General features: G+C 39.9%; 1 protein-coding gene across 1 annotated transcript in view; it reads left to right on the top strand.

Moving 5' to 3' along the window:
- The first annotated feature begins 13,540 nt into the window (after positions 1–13,540).
- APOO (apolipoprotein O) overlaps positions 13,541–19,363 on the top strand; it is a 28,847-nt gene continuing 23,024 nt past the window's right edge. The window contains exons 1-2 of the mRNA XM_066545440.1: positions 13,541–13,615; positions 17,473–17,580. Of these exons, the coding sequence (XP_066401537.1) occupies positions 13,607–13,615; positions 17,473–17,580 (117 nt within the window). The 5' untranslated portion in view covers positions 13,541–13,606. The remainder of the gene's footprint in view (positions 13,616–17,472; positions 17,581–19,363) is intronic.

Below are 19,363 nucleotides of genomic sequence, written 5' to 3'. Positions count from 1 at the left end.
AGCTATATGGCAAGTCAGCAGATTTTTTAGGGTTTGTTTATTGTTAGAAATTATTTATTAATCGAGTATATTCATATGTTTTAAAAGGAGGAGGGAATGTTTGCCATCATAGCTGTAGTGATAAGTTATTTACACCAGAAGGGACTGGACCAAATATTGATATTCAGCCTTCTGATGCAGACTAGTTTGCAGCTAAATTTGTCTTTTTTAATAAGAATTCAGTTTACTGAATTAGAAATCTAATTTACTTTCTTGATAGCCTAACTTAAAAAATGTGGCTTACACTAAAACCTCAGTTTCACTGTGAGACGTGTGTACATCACCTTACATGGGGAGAGATAAACTGACTCTGGTAGGTGCTGGCTGTGTGCTGACTGTACATAGTTCATGGAATATTGGAGCACAAGAGGAAAAAAAACATAGGTTGAGGGATTTTTGTTTGTTTGTTGGGGTTGGGGTTTTTTTGTTCGTTTGTTTTGGTGCTTTTGTTATTATTTTTTTTGTCACCAGCTCATTTCTTAATGGGGCAGCAAGCTGATCCTATGTGAGGCAGCTGTCAAGGGCCCGTTACATAGAGTAGAGCACTTCACTTTATGTGGGGCCAGTGCCAGTGTGGGGAGCAGCCCTGGCTCTGGATATCTGGTGTTCAGGAGTCAGATATCTAAGAGACATGGCCAAGACTTTATTAAAAGTAGTGGTAAGGATAGGGGTGTCTCAAGTTACATTTTTGAGACTGCATTTAAGCACCCTCTGAAGCTCTGCACTCAGCAGCTGCCACTAAAGTCATTGGTGAGTGCTGACACTTGAAAAATGAAGAACCAGATGGGTTTTGGTGCTCTGCTTTTAAGCTCATGTTTATCTTCAGATGCCCAGTTCTGAAAGATCTTGTTCAGGATTGTAGTTGTAGTTCAGTGAAATTATAATTGAACTGTTGGTTTCAGCTTCCCTGAAGCTGTGTCTCCATTGAGAGGTTGGCTGTAAGCTTTCCAGCATTAGGGATGCTTGGAATTTGCTTGGGATTAGAATGGTGGGGATATGTGAGAATGTTTTGTCAGTTTACATATCTACTGTGCTTTCATTGTTTCAGACCTGAAATATAAAAATTACCTTCACTTCTCCTTTATACTGTAAACTTTTGAAACAGTTACTTTGCAGTTACTTTGGTTACTTGGAGGGATATTTTTAATTGATTTTTTTTTTATGTTTGCTCTTAGTATTTCACTCCAGATGATTTAGTACCTTAATAGGAACAAACCTAAGATGGTTAATAAGAATTGTCTGTTACTATCAAATTTGGAGCATTATGGTCAGATTAAGATGGGTTTTAAAAAACATTTTAATGCCTCTCATTTGTCAAGGAATAGCTAAGTTATGATCTTTGGTTATTAGATTAGGGGAGGTACTCCTATTCCCATCCCATAATGGAATACCAGCAAATCTAATGTCACCCACATATTTAAAATGCAACATATGACTTGCTTTGAAAAGCAAATGTACTTGTCTTTTTTTAGAAAAGTGGACATAATGAGTTACAATCTAGGGGTTTTTTTTCACATCTATAGAAAAAATATATCAGCTTAATTTCTTAATTTAGCAACCAACTTCAGGAAGAAATTTTCTTTTCAAACAAGACAATGGACAAAAAGCACAGTGTTCCTGAAAAGGGACTGGATACTGCCAGTTCCCATTTCACATGCTCCTAGGTCTGGTTTTAGGGGACAGATTTTTTTTTTTAATAAGTACTGCATAAAGAAAAAAATAGCTTGCTTTCTACCACAAAGCGTTGGTAGTTTCATTGTGGGGAGGCATCAGCTGGCAAAAAGAAACTTTAGGTATTTTTTTCCCCATGAATTCAGCTGGAAGAAGACCTTGGTTTTGCAGAGGTCCTGCTGTTTGAGAAAGCACTGCTAGCAAGTGGCAGCATATGAGCTACCTGGCAACCTGCTTTTATGTTACTTCTGAAAAATGTGGATGCCCTACTTCTGCAGTGTGATAGCAGTCCTGTTAGAACGAGCTCTGAGGGTTTGACTGCAGCACTTCCCTGGTTCCTGAGATTTGCAGCTATTGATTCTTGAGGCCCTCTAGCTTTAGAATCCCAAGTGCTGCATTTCCTCATGCTGAGAATATGGTACCTACTTGTGTCAGGGATGAAGCTTCACTTGACACTCAGGAAACAAAGATAAAATTCAGCAGGTGCAAATTGAAACTGATGTAAAAAACCCCATTGCTTAACTCATGATGTCCATTCTTTAGCAAAGGGAGGGTAAGCATTGTGGGGAGACACTAACAGTTCTTTAAAATAAACTTGTAGTTTGTGCCAGCCTGCATTTGTCAAAGTCTATTTAGAAGTAGTTGCATTTGTAGAGATATTTTGCCTTTTTAATACACTTTTTCTTAAAAAAAATAATAGTGAATTGGGCCTCAGATTCTTCTAACACTTCAGATGTGGACTTCACATATGTGAATAGTCCAATACAAAGAAACAGAAAACTCTAAGATAGTTAAAGGAAAACATGTAAGCACATGTGTTACTCAGCCTGTGCTTAAGAGTTTATAGGGTCGGGGCCATCAAAGAAAACAGCCCTCCTGCTAATAAATATATATATATATATAGGTGGTGAAGTTACTTGAATAAGCATCTGTCACACGTGGCAGGGTTTACCGAAGGAGAGTAGGAAAGAACATAACTGGAAAACACATCATCTGTTTAAACAGAGCTTGCTGGTGTCCTGTAGCTAACATTCTGAGATTTTCATGTTTGTTAAACAACTAAAAGCTGCTTAAAATAAATGCTAATGACTACTTTTGCATCTATATTCTATTTTTGAAAGTTGGTGAGTAACTTGAAAATTTCCATTTTGTGTGGGTAAACTTCATAAAACAGTTGTGTGTGGCATGTGGCGGAAAAACTAATTTGTTTTGAGCACAGCTTTCCTGTGTGTCCCTCTACTAATTTTTTTACACTTCTCTAAGTTCAATTTATGTAATCTTTTAAAAATAGCTTTCAAAAATCAATTTTAAATACTTATTGGATTAATATTATGTTGGTAGCTAGGGGGAAATAATTTCTATTTGCAGATAGTGTTTATTTATGGCTCTGGTAGAAAAATCTTACTGTAAGTCTAGGAAATGAAGTGCTCTGTAGGACTGTAAAGTTAGCTATATTTAGGGGGGGCTTTTATTACCTCAGAGGGACCCACCTAACTTTTATGTCAGTGTTGGAGCAGGTGAAGGGAAGAGTGAATTATGTTTTTATGTTAAATATTTTTCCCTACATATTGTTATTTTTGTAGATCTTTCTAAAATAAATTACTATATGCTGGAGATTGCAATTCCACTATAATATCCCACAATTCCAGTGTACAATATCAGATTGTTTGTATTGAAAAGAATGTATTTGATAAGTTAACAGGAAAAGTTATTTTCAAATTGTACTGTGTTTGTGTCTAGCTATTGGAAATACTTTTCCTATAGAAAATCAAAATTATATGTATATGTCCTCATATATACATTTGGATTACCTGTCTAATGATTACCCTAGGACTGCTATAAACTTATCTAAATAATTTAAGAATTGCCTCTTTTTAACTGTTTTAAAGCATTTTTTCTTGTCCTTTTTTTTTTTTTTTTTTGGCAGAAAGTAATTTTCCCTTGCTATGGATACAGTATGCTCAGACTTGCATATGTGCTCTGTTTGGGTTTCAAACTGAAAAAAATGTATAAAATGTGTATAAAGAAAAGTGTAAATAAAATATTTTTAATCTTTAAACACTCTTGTGTAAACTTTGTAGTACTCAAAAATGTAGTGGACCTGGATGTGACTGTGTTCACAGGGGTTCTTGGATGAGGGAAGAGACGAGAATGTTGACTCCACGTTCAAAAGGCTTGATTTATTATTTTATTTTATATATATATATATATTACATTATAACTATACTAAAAAGAAAAAGAAGGACAAGGTTTCCTCAGAAGCTAGCTAAGCTAAGAATAGTTAAGAAAAGAATGATAACAAAGGCAGCTCTCTCAGACTCTGTCCGAGATAGCTCGGTCCTTGATTGGCCATTAATTATAAACATCCCAGATGGGCCAGTCACAGGTGGACCTGTTGCATTCCACAGCAGCAGATAACCATTGTTTACATTCTGTCTCTGAGGCCTCTCAGCTTCTCAGAAGGAAAAATCCTAAAGAAAGGATTTTTAGTGAAAAGATGTCTGCAACACCTGGATTATCTTCTCCAGGACTTCAGAGATTACTCAGTTAAACAGCTCTTCAAAACCGTCTTGCTGCAATGTCTATGTAAGATTTTGTTAAAGTTGTCCCATCAAGTTGGATGTGCTTATATAAGCAATTTCAGGCTCTTCTCTTTAGCTGTATTTCAGTCTCCCCAATCCTAATCACTGTTCTCCCCAATCTTAATTATCTGTTCACTCTGCATTTCAGGCTTGAACGAATGTTTGGAGTTGACTTGGTTGTAACATTTGTCCCCTGGTGTGGAGTTCTGAATTCAAACTGCCGAGGCTGAACAGCCAGGGCAGCCTTGGTGCTGGTCAGCAGTCAGGAGAGAGGTTCCCTGCTCTGGGCTCCCAGACCAGGTGTTCATCTCACCCCTGGAGCTCAGAGTGCTACAAGGCCAGGTTATATTTCCTAACATTTCCTGTAACAGGAGGGGGAAGATTCATTTCAGGATTAAAGTGTCAGATCAGCATTCAGTGCCAGGGAGGAGGAGCAGGGTGGGAGGGCAGGTAAAACAGGTTATAATCCTATTTTCTCAAGCAGTCTGATGAAAGCCTTCCTTGTCAGTCCACTGCCACACTTTTACTTTCTCTCTCACTGTTTTGTCAAGTCTCTCTCAGATCAAAGCCCCTGGTTTAAAAGTCTGCTGTCAAGAATATTTGAAAATAGCTGTGGTGTCTTTATTTTTTTTCAATATTGAGTTCTAAAATAGCATTTTAATTTTATTTTAATAATTCAAATTACTTTAAACTTCATTTGCATAAAGTAACTTTCCCTACCCCCTCCTCCTTCCTCTCCTTTTTTAGTAACTTTTCTTCATCCTACACAGTGTACTGTTTAATGGGAGAATGCTGTGGATGAATTAAAGGGAGGAAGGGCCACTTTTAATTGTAATATGTACCTATTTTGAGTTCAAAAGGAGACTAAATGCATTAGACTGACACAGTGGAAGATGACAATCTCTTCACACTGTAAATATTACTTACATTTGGTTTTATTTGCCTTTTTAATTTCCCTTCTCAGTGAGCCAGGTTGAATTTTTGGCAATACCTTATTTCCAAGATGTCACAATGCCTGACTTATTAGCACTTCTGTCGTTCATCAGGCATCTCCAACAAACTTCCCATTATTTCACTAAGAACTGTCAGATTTTGACTGGTTCATACCAAATTCTTCACTTTGTGGTTTTTTTTTAATATGTGGCCTTAATTTTGACGGTAGTTAGTAATCTGTGTTCATTTGTTTTGTATGGTATGAAATTAATGTTATTTTGGCAAAGGGCTTATTTGGTGAATGCTTTCTATATTCTTTGCTATAAATTATTCTTGTTGACACGAAAATCTTAATTCCAACAGCTGTGTTCCCCCTTTGTTATGGGTTGGGGTTTTGGGGTTCCGCTTTTTGTGTTGGGTTTTTTTTGTTTGTTTATTTGTTTCTTTTTTTTAATCAATTCCCTATATAATACAGAAAGGCAGAGTGTTGTTTTGGGTGTTGCACAGATTCTGTATCAGTTCTGTACCTTTTGAGTCCATAATACTCTTGTGGAAACGTGATCCCTTACCCACCTCTAGCCTGTCAAATCTTCCTGATGGTTCAGTGACATCCTTTAACTGAAGGACCACCTGGACCAAGGCAACTTTCTTGGCATGTGCAAAACCTTCATTCAAGGAAGAGGGTAGGGAATATGTGTAAAGGCAGGTTCAATTTCTTGTTTTCACGAACACTTTCCACTTCTATATTCAATTCTATAGTTGTGCTGACAGCTGCTGTGGGCAATGTTTACAGGTAAAAATAAACCTCATCAGGATGTCTGGTTAAGCCTGCAGTGAATGGTCAGTCATTTACCCACTGGAATGAATGCCAGCATTAACATCATAAGCTGACACCAAACATTCTAGATTGATGGTATGTGGTATGTAAAGGAACTCAAAAAATACTCTTTGCTGTGTATCTGATGTCTTCAGATGTGTCCTGGTGGTGCCCCCCTTGGTAGCATTTCTCCTGTATTACAAATAAATGTTGTTCAATAAGTGATGCTGAATAAAATATCTGTTTTCTAATGAGATAGAAGGCTTTACTGGTTAACCCTTTTATTGCAGTATTTAATTTTACCAGACAGCTAAGTCTGTCTTTGGCTTAAAGTAGCAGCCTCCTTTCCCACAGCCTTTTCCCTATGTCCTCTGGCATGTTCTAAACATTGTTTGGACTTTGTCATGTGTTTCATCTCACAAGTTGGAGTTACACCATGTCATTTTTGGTTTTTTATGTGTGAGAATCTTTTCTTTCCTGTGGTGAATTGTGCATGGTATGGGTCTGTTTATGGGTCTATTTGTTTACATCAATAGTACTTGAGTGCTATTGATGAGACTTTCTGACTTTACCATCTTTCTTTGTCAAAGGAATTACATCATGCCAACAGAAACCAAGTACTTCCTCTGTGTTTGAGTTCTGTAACTTCAGGGTAAGAATTCTAATGTGGTCAGTGGGTTCCTCTTGTGTTTACCTTCCCAGATTGCCCAAGTCATACAAAATGCATGGGATTGTGCTTGTGGTGTCGATGGAAGGCATGCCTTTAGTGCTTCCCCTATGTTGGTGTAGAGGTGACCTTTATTTTCACTCCTGCAAAGCAAGGAGTTGCTCTGCTATCATTCTCCACCTCTCAGAAAGCCCTCCTGGCAAATTTATTCCCAGGAAGAGTCCAAGATCCTTAGGTGTCCTTGGTCAGCTGAGGATGTTTCATAGGATTTGCCTTGTGCCACACATGCTCTCACTTCTTCCTCTGGCTCTTACAGGTAGTTCTGCAAGGAGTTATTCATCTAACACAGGTGGCAACTTGATACCAAGAACTGAATTTTAACTTAATATAATGAAATCCAAAATACCAAAGTTTCAGAAGAAGATGTTTCAGAGGGCAAAAGCTTTATTTAAAATCTATATATTTCTTCTCCTGGGGATTTGGAGTTCATTTAATTGCAATCAGGAAGTTACTGTCAAATAATAACTTTTCCTAATCATTCTCCTGACAGATTATCCAAAGCACTGCAAAGCATTATGTAGTCAGAAGGAAAAAAAAGGTGATGATAATTAACTGAACTGTAGCTTTTAGTTGAATGACTTTTCATGGTCTTAAAGTTGGGAACTGATCCAATTAACAGCCTTCTTGGAAGTGTTTTAGCTGTTTTCTGAAAGAGGTGGATTTTGGCTTAGTGCTGTTCTTTGAAAACAAGGGGAGTAAGATTGACCTCTGTGTAAGTTAAATAAACTAAATACCTTAGCCAAGGAAATCTCAGTACAAAATTGTTAACACCCAAATAATAACCAACTGTACTCTGCAGAACTTATGCTCCTTAAAAAGTGATCAGAGTTTCTCAATTTTAGTTTTGTCCTAGCTTTGCTGTGCAGAGATTTTTATTTTTCCCATGGTAAAAATCAATTACAAGAATGTATTTTTTGCTAAACTTGTTAAACCAGAGTAGAAAGCCACAGAGAGATCCGCTCTCAGATCTGCAGCCTTGTTCAAAGCAGGGCAGAACACATTAAAGTGGCTGGATGGGTTAGCAATTTTCCAGTACTTTAACTTTTGACGATTTATGCATCTGCTGCAGATGGAAATAATCCAATATCCTCCAAAGATAATGCCTGGAACCAGACATACAATTTACCTGTTTCATATTCCCATTTTCTGTAACAATGGATTGATCCCTTAGGCTTTTCAGTTCATAAAATTACCACTCTTGATGTTCAGCCAAGTTGCTCCTATTTGTAACACCCAGTTTCTGGGCCTGTGTGGTACCCTGCATTGCTACATGCAGAGAAGAGGGAGAACCTATTTGATCACACTTGAGAAATGTGACATTTTTCTCATCTATACAAGAGCCAAAGCAAGCTAAGGCATTGTTTTTTGGTGTGCCAGCATCATATTGTACTAATTTATGAGTCTGAGGAAGTAGTTTCAAATGCTGTGCTGGATAGAAGCAGTTAAAGTAAAGACTCTGTCAGGCTGTGCCCAGCGCCCTGTGCCCCCTCGGTTCCTGCACCATGAGCTGCAGTCATGCCAGCCATGGCCCTTCTCCAGAGGGAGTGGGAGGTAGGCATCAATGGTGTCACAGAGGAGAAATGGTGGATAATGTGTGTTAAACAGATAAGGGATCATTAGGGGAAAGCACTGAAATGACTGCTTTCATTAGTGATTGTGAGACACCTGTCCTAGAGTTTCCTAAATGCACTTCAGCACTAAGCTTGTGTAAGGTTGGTGTTGCTCCCCTGTGGCAAATGCTCCTAGAAAGGAAGCAATAGGTGGAGCCACCAGATATGATGGGGTTTTATAAATATGAGGCAAAGGAATGCAAAGGTGCAAACCCAGCCTGAACAAAGGCTTTGGTACCACAGAGCAAGGAACTGCAGAAGGACTTCCTGACCAAGGAGTGCTCTGCACAGAAATCAGATTATGTCCCAGAAAGGGCATTTTGCTTCCAGAAGGAATGTGTACCTTTAATTGAAAATTATTTGGTAGACCTAGAAACTTGTTTAGGTAAATAATGTACTACATTTATGCATGTATATTTATGAATATATTTAAATCAGTACATTTACAGGCAAATGAGGTAAAGCTATTAAAATAACTTTGCTAAGAAATTAGGGATTACTGTGAAAATAATTTTTTAAGGTAAAAAAAAATTCATGCAGAAAATATATATAGACTGGCAACAGATGCAGGACCTCTCATCTTCTAGCCTCAGCTGATTTCCAGAATGTGTCCTGTTCAACTGAAATCTGAGGTGCACTTGAATTGTGAAAGGAGTGGAATTTTGTTCTTATGAATATTTAAGGGCATCAAAAAGCCGTTTGTATTTTCACTGCTACTGGTAGCCTGTTACCTGTGCTTGACTAGGCAATCCACACATCTCTGTTGGTGGTATCAACAACCTGTTAACAGAATGACAGAAGAATTACTCATTGTGGCTGGAAGGAGCAGCTGAAAAATTTGGAACCAGAGCTCCTGGTGGCTGCAGCAAGAAGCCAAGGATTTGAATTAGGGAAGGAACGTTTGGGTTTTTAACAATGATATATCAAAAGTGAAATAGGTGCAGTTGGATTATACTGGGGTTTTTTGCATTATGTATGTCTCTCTTCTACCTGCCTCTTGTCTTATTTTATAGAATCTTTATTTGGAAAGCACAGAGTGTATTATGGATGCTGTCAAAATGTGACAAAGCTGGTGAGAAAACAGGTGCTGAAATTCGTCCTGGTTTACCTCAGATGTGAATGCAGTAAAGCCTTTGCTGCAATTAAAGGTAGGTCAGTGGGAACGCACAAATAGCTCTGCAATGGCATCTGTTCTCAACAGCCAATTTACCTTCTGAATGTGTGAATTCAGACCTGTAGCTTCCAATAAAGTGCCTTTGACAAACGTCGAAAACCGACCCACCTTAGCTGTGAAAAGAAAAAGCACGGGGTAAGTTTCACTCTAAATAAGATGGTATCATTAAATACAAAAGCCTGTTCAATTTCGGTTTGTTTTTGTTTTTATTTCGGAAGTGAATGAAGTAGAAAGGATGAAGGGGTATTCTTAGGGATATGCAAACTACTCCCCCTTCACAAAGGCATTGTGAAAAGTGTCATCATGCACCCAATAAAAGCCAGTTCAGTTAGCTGCCTAACAAATATGTGCTAAAAGTGACAGGAACCTGAGGAATTGATCATGGCTTTGCAGACCCGCCCAGCAAAGCTGTGTGCCTGCCATGGCCCTCCCCCTATGCCTTGTGTGGGCATTTCCAGCGCCAGGCTCACAGCATTGGGTGAAGCTGCTTAACAGCTGAAACTGAATTTACTGGAGCCCTTGTGGTTGTGTATTTCCTATTAACTACATATTTTCAATGACCTTGAAGAGAGAGCTGCCAAACAACATTCTTTCCACTTACAACACAAACAAAAAGCTCTAAGAGGGGGAATAGCAGTTTATTTTATAAAGACATCAAAACCCAATTCTGAACAGGCTGGCAAAACTGTAGTGACGAGTCATGGTATTTTTTTAAAAGAATTTGTTTTAGTGTGAAAAGGTGCATGGAAAAAAATGGGGGATGTTGGGGTTGTTTGTTTGTTTTTTTAATATACAAGAAGATTTATCATGAAGGAGAACATCAAAATAAACCAGCCTTCCAGAATGACAATGTTTTCCAGTAATCAGTGTGAGTAGGTAACTTCATTGGTATTTGATGGACAGATGTTACACACTCATATTTTAACATTAATGTGCAACAAATCAATTTTTTCCTTACAGTTATACATGTGTGGCAAAGAACTGTAAGTGTATTAGTAGTAAAAGACTGATCTTATTTTCCTGACCAAAAAATAAACTGTAAACAAGCAATCTAATACAACATTATGAAAGCTCAGACCATAATGCCTAAGGCAATGGATTAAGATCAAGTTTCTTAAATTGTATTTCTGCCTGTGATTACATAGTTTATGAACTGTGGTGACATTTTCAAGCTTCTCTGAGCTGCAGTTTTCTGAGGGAAATGTGTCTTTCACAAGTATTAGAAAAGCCAATTTTCTAAAAATACTGGCATGCAAAATCAAACTGAAATTTGCTAGAGGTCCTTATATTAGAAATAGCCAGGAGTCAATCATGCCAAACCTCTTTATTCTGTGGCCTCAGCAGCAGAAACTTCTGCTCCTTTTTAAGCCTGTCTGACAGTGTTTTGGACTGTGCATAATCCATTATGGCATGTATTATTCTTGTCCCAAGGAAATTTGGCAGGGACAACCTCCTCCAGTTTAAGAAAAGACTACTGCTACATGAAAGCAAATATATTTGTATTGTTCTCTACAAAGGTTATCCCATTTATTTTAATCAGTCTAGCAGTAGTTTTAAAGATTAATATCCACATTAATGAAAAAAGTGCACTGAAGATGCCTGAGCTAATAAAACTATTTGGATTAAATTTTTTTTGAAACAACCATCTGTTCTTCAGATATTTATATGTGTTACATAATTGTATTAATAGTTGCTGTATAGCCACTACATATAAATTGACGACAAAAATACGTATTTGTAACATTTACACCATTTTATGTCCAGAAAGAATTGAAATGTTCTTTACTGTTCATGTACCAAACTTAAAAAGTGTATTTGAAATATTCTTATGACTGCTCCCTGCAAAAATTGAGGAACAGTTGATCCTACCCATGGCATGAGAATTAGCTTTGGTTGAGAACTAACCAGGGCAGGTGCCATTATTCACCTTGATGTTATCGCTCCTCTTGTGGGATCACCTGTAATTTTGAACTTTGAACATTTTCTTTCTCAAACTCCTTGAGAATTATTATTAAAATGCATCAAGAAATGCAAGTGCTTTGCAAACTACACCATCATTCCACATCCTGACAAAACCTCCACAAAATGCTGCAAAATCAGTTTCCATATACATTTGCTTCACTCTGGCTGCTTATATTCTGTAAATGTAACTGATTGTGCAAAGCATGGTGCAATGGAGAAAGAGGGCAATTAGTGTTCCTCGCTGATTGGTCATTTAGGTACCTTTTAGGTTTAACTTTTCCATGCTAAAATCTCTATAACCAAATCCATAATAAAATACCAGTATTGTCTGTGGGTACTGGGGCTCACTGTGTACCATTTGTTCGTGGTATTTCTGCTGTCCCATTAATTTGCCTGATAAGGAGCATTGCCCAGTTCTGCAATGCAGTGGTTAAACTTCTTCCTGCTGTAGCTGCTTCTGTTAGGTCTATAAAGAATCTGCAGTAAAGAAATTTTAAGAAGGAACAACAAAAATTATCATCACAAAGAAAATCGTGCAAGGGTGCCTACCTTGTCTGTCTTTCCACAGTACTGTTCCTGATGAAGTGTTTGCTACCATATTCTTCAGGTGATTCACCTTTTGCATTAAAATTCTAACAACGTTTTCTAGGACTAACATTCATATTCTAAAATCAATATTAGCTTTTTTTCAAGAAACTATGTTTCTATCTGCAGGGATGGTGACTCCACCACCTCCCTGGGCAGCCTGTTCCAAGTCCATTTTCTGACAGAAAGTTAGCACTCCTCATTTCTGATACTCATCTCCCACTGAGTTACAAGTCAGTCACTGTGGGATGTACACAAGACCCTCCCTTGCTGCAGATGTGAGCATTAAAAACTTGCACCTTCAAGTGAGCTGGGAGATGTCCCCAGGGGATGCAGAGATGAAAAGTGTAAAAATACTGGGAAAAGAGTGCTTGATTTTTATTTATTTAATTTTTAATATGAGATAGAAAGGCACAGAACACTATCCATACACTAGCCCCATTGTGCTGCTTTTGGCTGGGGTAGAGTTAATTCTCTTTACAGTGGCTGGTATGGGGCTGTGTATTGGATTAGTGCCGAACACAGGGTTGATAATACAGAGATGTTTTTGTTATTACTGAGCAGGGTTTGCATGGAGCCAAGGCTTTTTCTGCTTTTCATAAGGCCAGGCTGGTGAGGGGCAGGGAGTGCATGGGAGGACACACATCTGGGACAGGTAACTCCAACGGACAAAAGGGATATTCTGTCTTCAACACACGAGTAACAAAAACATCTCTGTGTTATCAAGCCTGTGTTCAGCACTAATCCAGTACATAGCTGCTGTGAAGAGAATTAACTCTACCCCAAGCAGAACCAGCGCAGCCATCCACGTTATTCTGGCAGAGACAGAGGAGCAGTGGAGCTGGCGGGGGGCCTGGGGCAGGAATGCTGTGAGGAGGAGCTGCGGGTGTCCAGGGTGTGAGAGGGGCTCGGGTGCGTCCATCGCCCTCTCCGGCTCCCGGCAGGAGGGGGCGGCCGGCTGGGGCTCGGTCTCTTCTGCCAGACAGCCTGCGACAGGAGGAGAGGACACAGCTGTGCCAGGGAAGGGTTGGGTGGGACATCAGGAAGAATTTCTTCACACAAAGGGTGAGTAGGCATGGGAATGGACTGCTGTGGAGTCACCGTCCCTGGGGGTTTAAGGAAAGGCTGGACGTGGCACTCAGTGCCATGGTCTAGCTGACACGGTGGTGTTCGGTAACAGGTTGGATTCGACGCCCTCAGACGTCTTTTCCAACCTAACTCATTCCGTGATCCTATGACTGATCCTGTGATCTCTGAGCGGCCGAACCTTCTCTGTAAAGGTTGCAGGGTAACACACGGAGCCATGCCGCGGGGCTGAGGGCTAGTGTGTTAGCGCCTTCGGCCCTCCGGCACTACGTTTATCCCACACGAGCCCTGAGGCGCCATTACCGAGAAAGCGCTCGGACCCCTCCGCTTCCCGGGCAACGCCTGCAGCGGGGCGGGGCCGCCGCGTGACGTCACGCCGCGGTGACGCCATCGCCCCGTCGCCGCGCGCCCGGCGCCGCCATGTTCAAGGTGAGGAAGGGTCCCCGCGCCGGGCCGGGCCCGCGGCGCTCGGGGCCCCCCGCGCCCTTCTGCCTCCGTACTCTCCGCACGCTCCTGGGGCCGCGCTCCTTGCAGCTGCTTAACCGCTCCTTTTAGCGCTTCGGAACCTCGTGCCCTCCGTGTTGCATGGAAAGAGGCACATTCCTGAGTTAGAATTGCTTCTGGGCTGCAGCGGCGCTGCCGCAGAATGCGGATCGGTGCCTGCACCTTCTTTGCAGTGGCTTCTTATTTTGAAATTGCTTCCAGCAGCGTGGAGCTGTGGTACTGCAGACTTTGGGTTCGGGCAGTTGTCGCTTCAAAGTGTCAATTCGATCTTGAAAATTCTCCCTTTTAGTGCGTGAAGGTTGTCTGTGGGACCTGCGGAAAGCACGGTCCGGCTCTCGCTGTCTCAGAGGTCTTTGCCTCTGATCAGAGCAGCCCCAGATCAGACTAAAAGCGAGCTCTGTGCCAGTCAGGTCGCTGTTACGGCTGCTTGCTTAAAAAACCCAAAACAAACCACCAAAACCTGGTGATGCTCGATTCTTGGTATTCGTTTTCCTTGGTACCATTTTCCGAGTGAGGTGCTGATAATATCTCTAGATACCAATATACTGAGTATACTAAATACTAATATATAATTGAAGCACAAGAAGTTCCATCTCAACATGAGGAAGAACTTCTTTACGTTGAGGGTGGCAGAGCACTGGAACAGGTCCCCAGGTCGTGGAGTGCCTCTGGAGGCATCCAAAGCCCACCCACCTGGACATGTTCCTGTGTCACCTGCTCCAGGTGACCCTGCCTTGGCAGGGGGCTTGCACTGGGAGATCTCCAGAGGTCCCTTCCACCCCTGACAATTCTGTGAGTCTGTGGTACTGATGTGCTGAGCCCTTGCTTGCTCTGCTCATGTCACAAATTCCGTGTTCTTTTTGTGCTTTAATGTTGGAATTCTGTGCTCGGAATCATTGAGAATTCCATAATTGTCATTAGAAGGTTTATCTGTGGGCCTGTGCATTTAGGCACTATGTATATTAGTATATTAATACTTTTATACAGTCAGTGAGGATTTAGGTGCTTCAGGCCAACCTGATGTTATGCCTCCAAGAGTCAAAGGGAAGGTGGCTTTTTGTCCAGGATATTTGTACTTCAGGGACAGGAGTGTTCAAGAATTTGTATTTTGGTTTCATGTTTTTATAGTTCGTGTGGAGAAATAGGAGGGAGAATTGAAAAGATGAGAAAAATGAAGTGTTTTCATACTTTAGGACCAGTATCAGCCTTCTCAAAAGTATGCTCAAGCTTTTCCTATCTGGTGTCTAAAGATAAAATTGAATTCTTAGCTAGAGAGGAGTAAATGTATCTTTTTTGCTTAAAATAACTGCAGAGCATTGCCAATGGAAAAGAATGTTGGCTCTGCTTTTCTGATACTGAGTGGCTGTGAGACTGGCAGGCTGAAGGCACAGCTCAATCAGTCCAAATGTTTTACTAAAGCAATTGATTTAGTAATATGTGATTAGTATGGAATTCAAAAATGAGATCCTAAAGGGAGTTTTGGAAACAAAAAGTACAGCAGTTGATCTTTCATACTCCCAAATCCTTCTGTGTATGCAAATATGCAGTATTTCAGCAGCAGTTCTGTCTGTCCCATAAGGCAGCTGATGTAGGAGACCATTGCAGTATGACTTGAACAGCACATTTAAGAAGAGATTCAACTTGCACTTTCAGAGGTTAGTTTCATTTTGTTAAAAATTAAAACCAATGGAAAATGTCTGCACTTCATTATCTTGATAATATAAACAGTTAACATTTCAGTCTGAGTATTTTGTGATCACTGATACTGTTTTGTGAAACCCAGGTGCTTCCAGCCTTATGCTCTGCTGTTTGTGTCTTTATATAAAAATCTCAAATATCCAAAACATTTGGTTTTACTGTTTCTACTGGTGACACTTAGCACCATTTACACTGTTTGAAAACATATTTCTGAAAGAAAATGCATTTAGATTTTTGCCTTTTCAGTGACAGAACAGTTTTGCAGTGAAAAAAGGAAAGATTGAGGAAATAAACTCTACAGCTATTAATGGTTAGTAGCATTTGTTTTTGTCCTGGCTAATGGAAGTATGTGAAAAGTGTTTAAGCAAACACTATCAAAGATTATCCTTGTCTTTCCTTGGCTGTGAAACAGCTGATCCAGTCATTGTGGTGTTTCATTTATAGTGATTTAGTAACGAGTCCATAAAATCAGACAAGGAAAAACTTCCATTTTAAGCAAGTTTTTCCATACCTTTAGACCCATCAGATCCCTTATGTCTTCAAGAAGAGCAGTCCTGTGACCTAGTTCTTGTGTGCTGTTTCTCTACACCCAAACCAGCATTTTCAGGAAGTTTGACAACTGTATAGTCCAATTTTTAGTTTGAGGAGTCTATTGGTTACATTTAATGAATATTCCACCTGCAAGGCAGCGGAAGAAATTTAAGCTGCAAATGCTTGACTGCCTACCATAAGCTGATGTGGTGTGGATAATTTTAAAGCTATTTTCTAACAGTTCTGCAACAGCCAGAAAGAGCAATTGTGCCGTGGCTGGGCCAGTTACCACCATCACAGCATGGAGGAGGGGTGGTTTGACCATGGCTTCGGGGTCACAAGCAGCTAGGTCAAAGCCACAGACCCTGCTATTTGTGGAAGGAAGAGGCCTTGCTGCCTTCTCCTTTCTCAGCCCCTGTCCCCACAGCTCCTGTGGTGCTTGTCAGGCTGTTTCATGGAAGGGCTCCATTTGCTGACCTGCACAAAGCTCTCCCTTCTCTTGCAGGATTAATCTTTTGCCAAATTGGCGAGGTGAATTGCCTCACGGTGGGAGCCTCCGGCCACCAAAGCTAGGGCAAGGTGAGCAGCAGCACTTCTGGGAAGCAGTGCTGGAGAGGAGCCAGACGCCTCCAGTTTGGTGTTAGATCCACTCGAGCTGTAACCTGATCCAGCAAAACACAGGCTACTGTAACTCTGAGCAGTAACAGGAGTACCAGACATTGAAAGCTTTCCCATTTCAACTGACGTTTCTGGAGTTGTACTTTGCTGTCAAAAAAGATGTGCATTTGCTGGAAAATGCTCTCTGGGCATCTTGATTTACTCTGCAGCTAAGATTTTTATTTCTTCTGGTTTTTTTAAGTTAAAGCAGACTTTCCCATTAAGAAATTCAGTTTAGCATAGGTCCTGAATATTGGAAGAACTATATCCATCCACCTTACTCATGGTGGTTGTGTTGTGTGATTGGATTGATTTTAAGTATTCAAAAAACAGTCAAGTAATTCATGTTTCTTACAGAAAGTAGGAGACACTCCTAAAATTCTTATAAAGTATTGATCTTGTTCTAGTATTTATAGCTGTAGGTCTCATTGTTTTCCTAAATCTATGTGCAGATATTAAGTAGAAGTAAAACACTGAACTTCTTGGTACTAGCTATGGAAAAATGGAGGTATTATGGGCATACACAAAGTTGTTTAAAATATTAATATAATCTTGCTATTTAAGCTAAGAAAATTAATACAAAAATTACTTTAAACTAGAAAAAACAAGATCTTTTTTGTGAGATGAAAACTGATGAGATTAGCATTTATTTCTACTGCCTCCTTTAGCCTTAGGCTTTTCCAATTACCACCTGAGTGATTTAGGTGTTACCATATCAGTGCCTGAGAGCATTAGATTGTGTACTGCTGACCCTCCTTTCTCCTAATTTCCAAGCATCTGTTGAGATCCCTTTTTACCATGTAGAGGGACATAAACATTGTCTGCCTGGATGTGTTCAGCCACGTTGCAGTTTTGTTTGCACATAATGATGTTCTTGTCCTCGGTAATGTTTCCAGGTAATCCGGCTGGGGGCCGCCCCTGTCAGCCTCAGCTTGCTCTCTGTCCAGGTTTATGCTGCTTCCTCAGAGAAGACTTCCAAAAAGGAGTTACTGAAAATTGAGGAGGTAAGTGTGGTTAGAGTCTTAGTGCTCTCCTATCTAAAGAATTCTGGAAACATTGTGTTTTGATGTGTGAAAGCATTTAGGTACATCTTGTCACCTTTTGTATTCGTGCCTTCAAATTTGCTTCTCAGTTTTCCTCAACAGAGATGTCTGTACAGTTTTGCTTTTACCTGGGCATGGCATTTGCTGTTCTTCACTTGATAGGGCCAGGCTTGTTTATGTGTAAAATATTTTTTCTACAATAAAGTCTGTTATTCTTCATTCAGAAATTACATTTTCATGTTTGTAGATTTACTTATGGTTATATTCCAAGTTCACAGGAATATTTTCTTTCTTTTTTATCCAGATAATACCACTTGCTTTTTACTGTTAGTAGTGTTGGTAAATTCTAATAAAAATTCATTTATGTTCTCCACTAAAACAGTGAATCAGAATGTTTTCTTTCTAAAAATGTTGTCTTTTTTTATTATCGAAATTCTTGTCTGGCAATATTTGGAATCCATCATAGTAGCCTGCAGAATTTTATCAGTTTTCCTTTCTTCACAGTATTCGGACCTAAGCAATAGCAAATACAATAAGTAGTGGTAATACCTGTTATGTTTTCATTTCTTTAAGATGTTACAAATGTCTTGGTTATAAGTCAAGCCTTAAAATACCCTGTCAAACTCTAGACTCAGCAGCATTGTTACACAGGCTTTTAAAAGTCTCCAACACTAAAAAAATCAAAATAAGTAGTTCATGACTAAATCCAGCTTTATAGGCATGAGAGCATGCAGTTGTTTAAAAGTTTTGACTACTTCAACCCAACCCTGAGTGTTGTACTATAAGCACTGGAACTAAACCAGACTGGTGTTGTGCACACTCAGGTGTTGTGGCCGGCAGTTCCCTTGTGCAGTGAGAGGAGCTGCAGTTGCAGTGCCCACTCATGAGAGCCTCAGCCTGGGCCCAGCCTCTGCTGGCCTGAGTCAGCCCTGAGGCAGCAGCCTGGAGCTCATGTCAGCTGAGTAATGGGCTTGCCATCAGCTCCAGCTCAGCAGAATGTGCAAGCCGTGGACTTCTGGCTGCCTTTCTTGCCATTCATAGGCTCTTAGTTTGGATCTCTACTGTGTCAGCTGTCTAGTTTCATAAAATATATGGGAATTTCCTTATCTCTGAGGCTTCTGTCCTCGTGCCAGGCATTGCTGTTAGGTTGTCCAACAGGATCAAAGTTCAGCTTGTGGCTGTGATTGCCAGGGGTGACCTGGTTTCCTAGGGAAATGAGACTGAAAATCCTCATCTTTCGAAGTATTACAGGAAATCCAGCTGCACAAGTTACCAAATTATTGGATAAATTTGTTGTAATTTTGTATTATGTTAGGGTTAGCAGCTTTTTAAATTATGACATAGCTGATCTTGAAAAGAGAGCTAGCTACATTTTAATGCAGCAATACTTGTAATCATCAGATTATAATAAACTACTAAATGGAGTATAAATATGGTGTAAAATATAAGCTCTTTATACTGAACATCTGTGTAGTATATAAACTGCTAGAGATTTTAATAGGTTTTGTTTTGTTCTGAGCTTTGCTGTTCAACAGTACAAACTCAGGGTTTTTTTAATGGAATACAGTTTCAAATATGCTTAGATAATTGTAGTACATGTTGTGGTGATTCTAAACCCTAAACAAGGTGATTTAGCCTTTATTATGTGAAGGTGCCCATTGCTCATGACAGTTCCTCTTTGCTCAGAGCCAGGGTGCCATTAATGCTGTTGGTTGCTGATGTGGTTAATGACCAAAGGTTGGGA

The sequence above is a fragment of the Molothrus aeneus genome, chromosome 2, assembly GCF_037042795.1.
Source record: "Molothrus aeneus isolate 106 chromosome 2, BPBGC_Maene_1.0, whole genome shotgun sequence".
NCBI classification, from domain to species: Eukaryota; Metazoa; Chordata; class Aves; order Passeriformes; family Icteridae; genus Molothrus; species Molothrus aeneus.
This window is presented reverse-complemented; position numbering and strand designations above follow the sequence as displayed.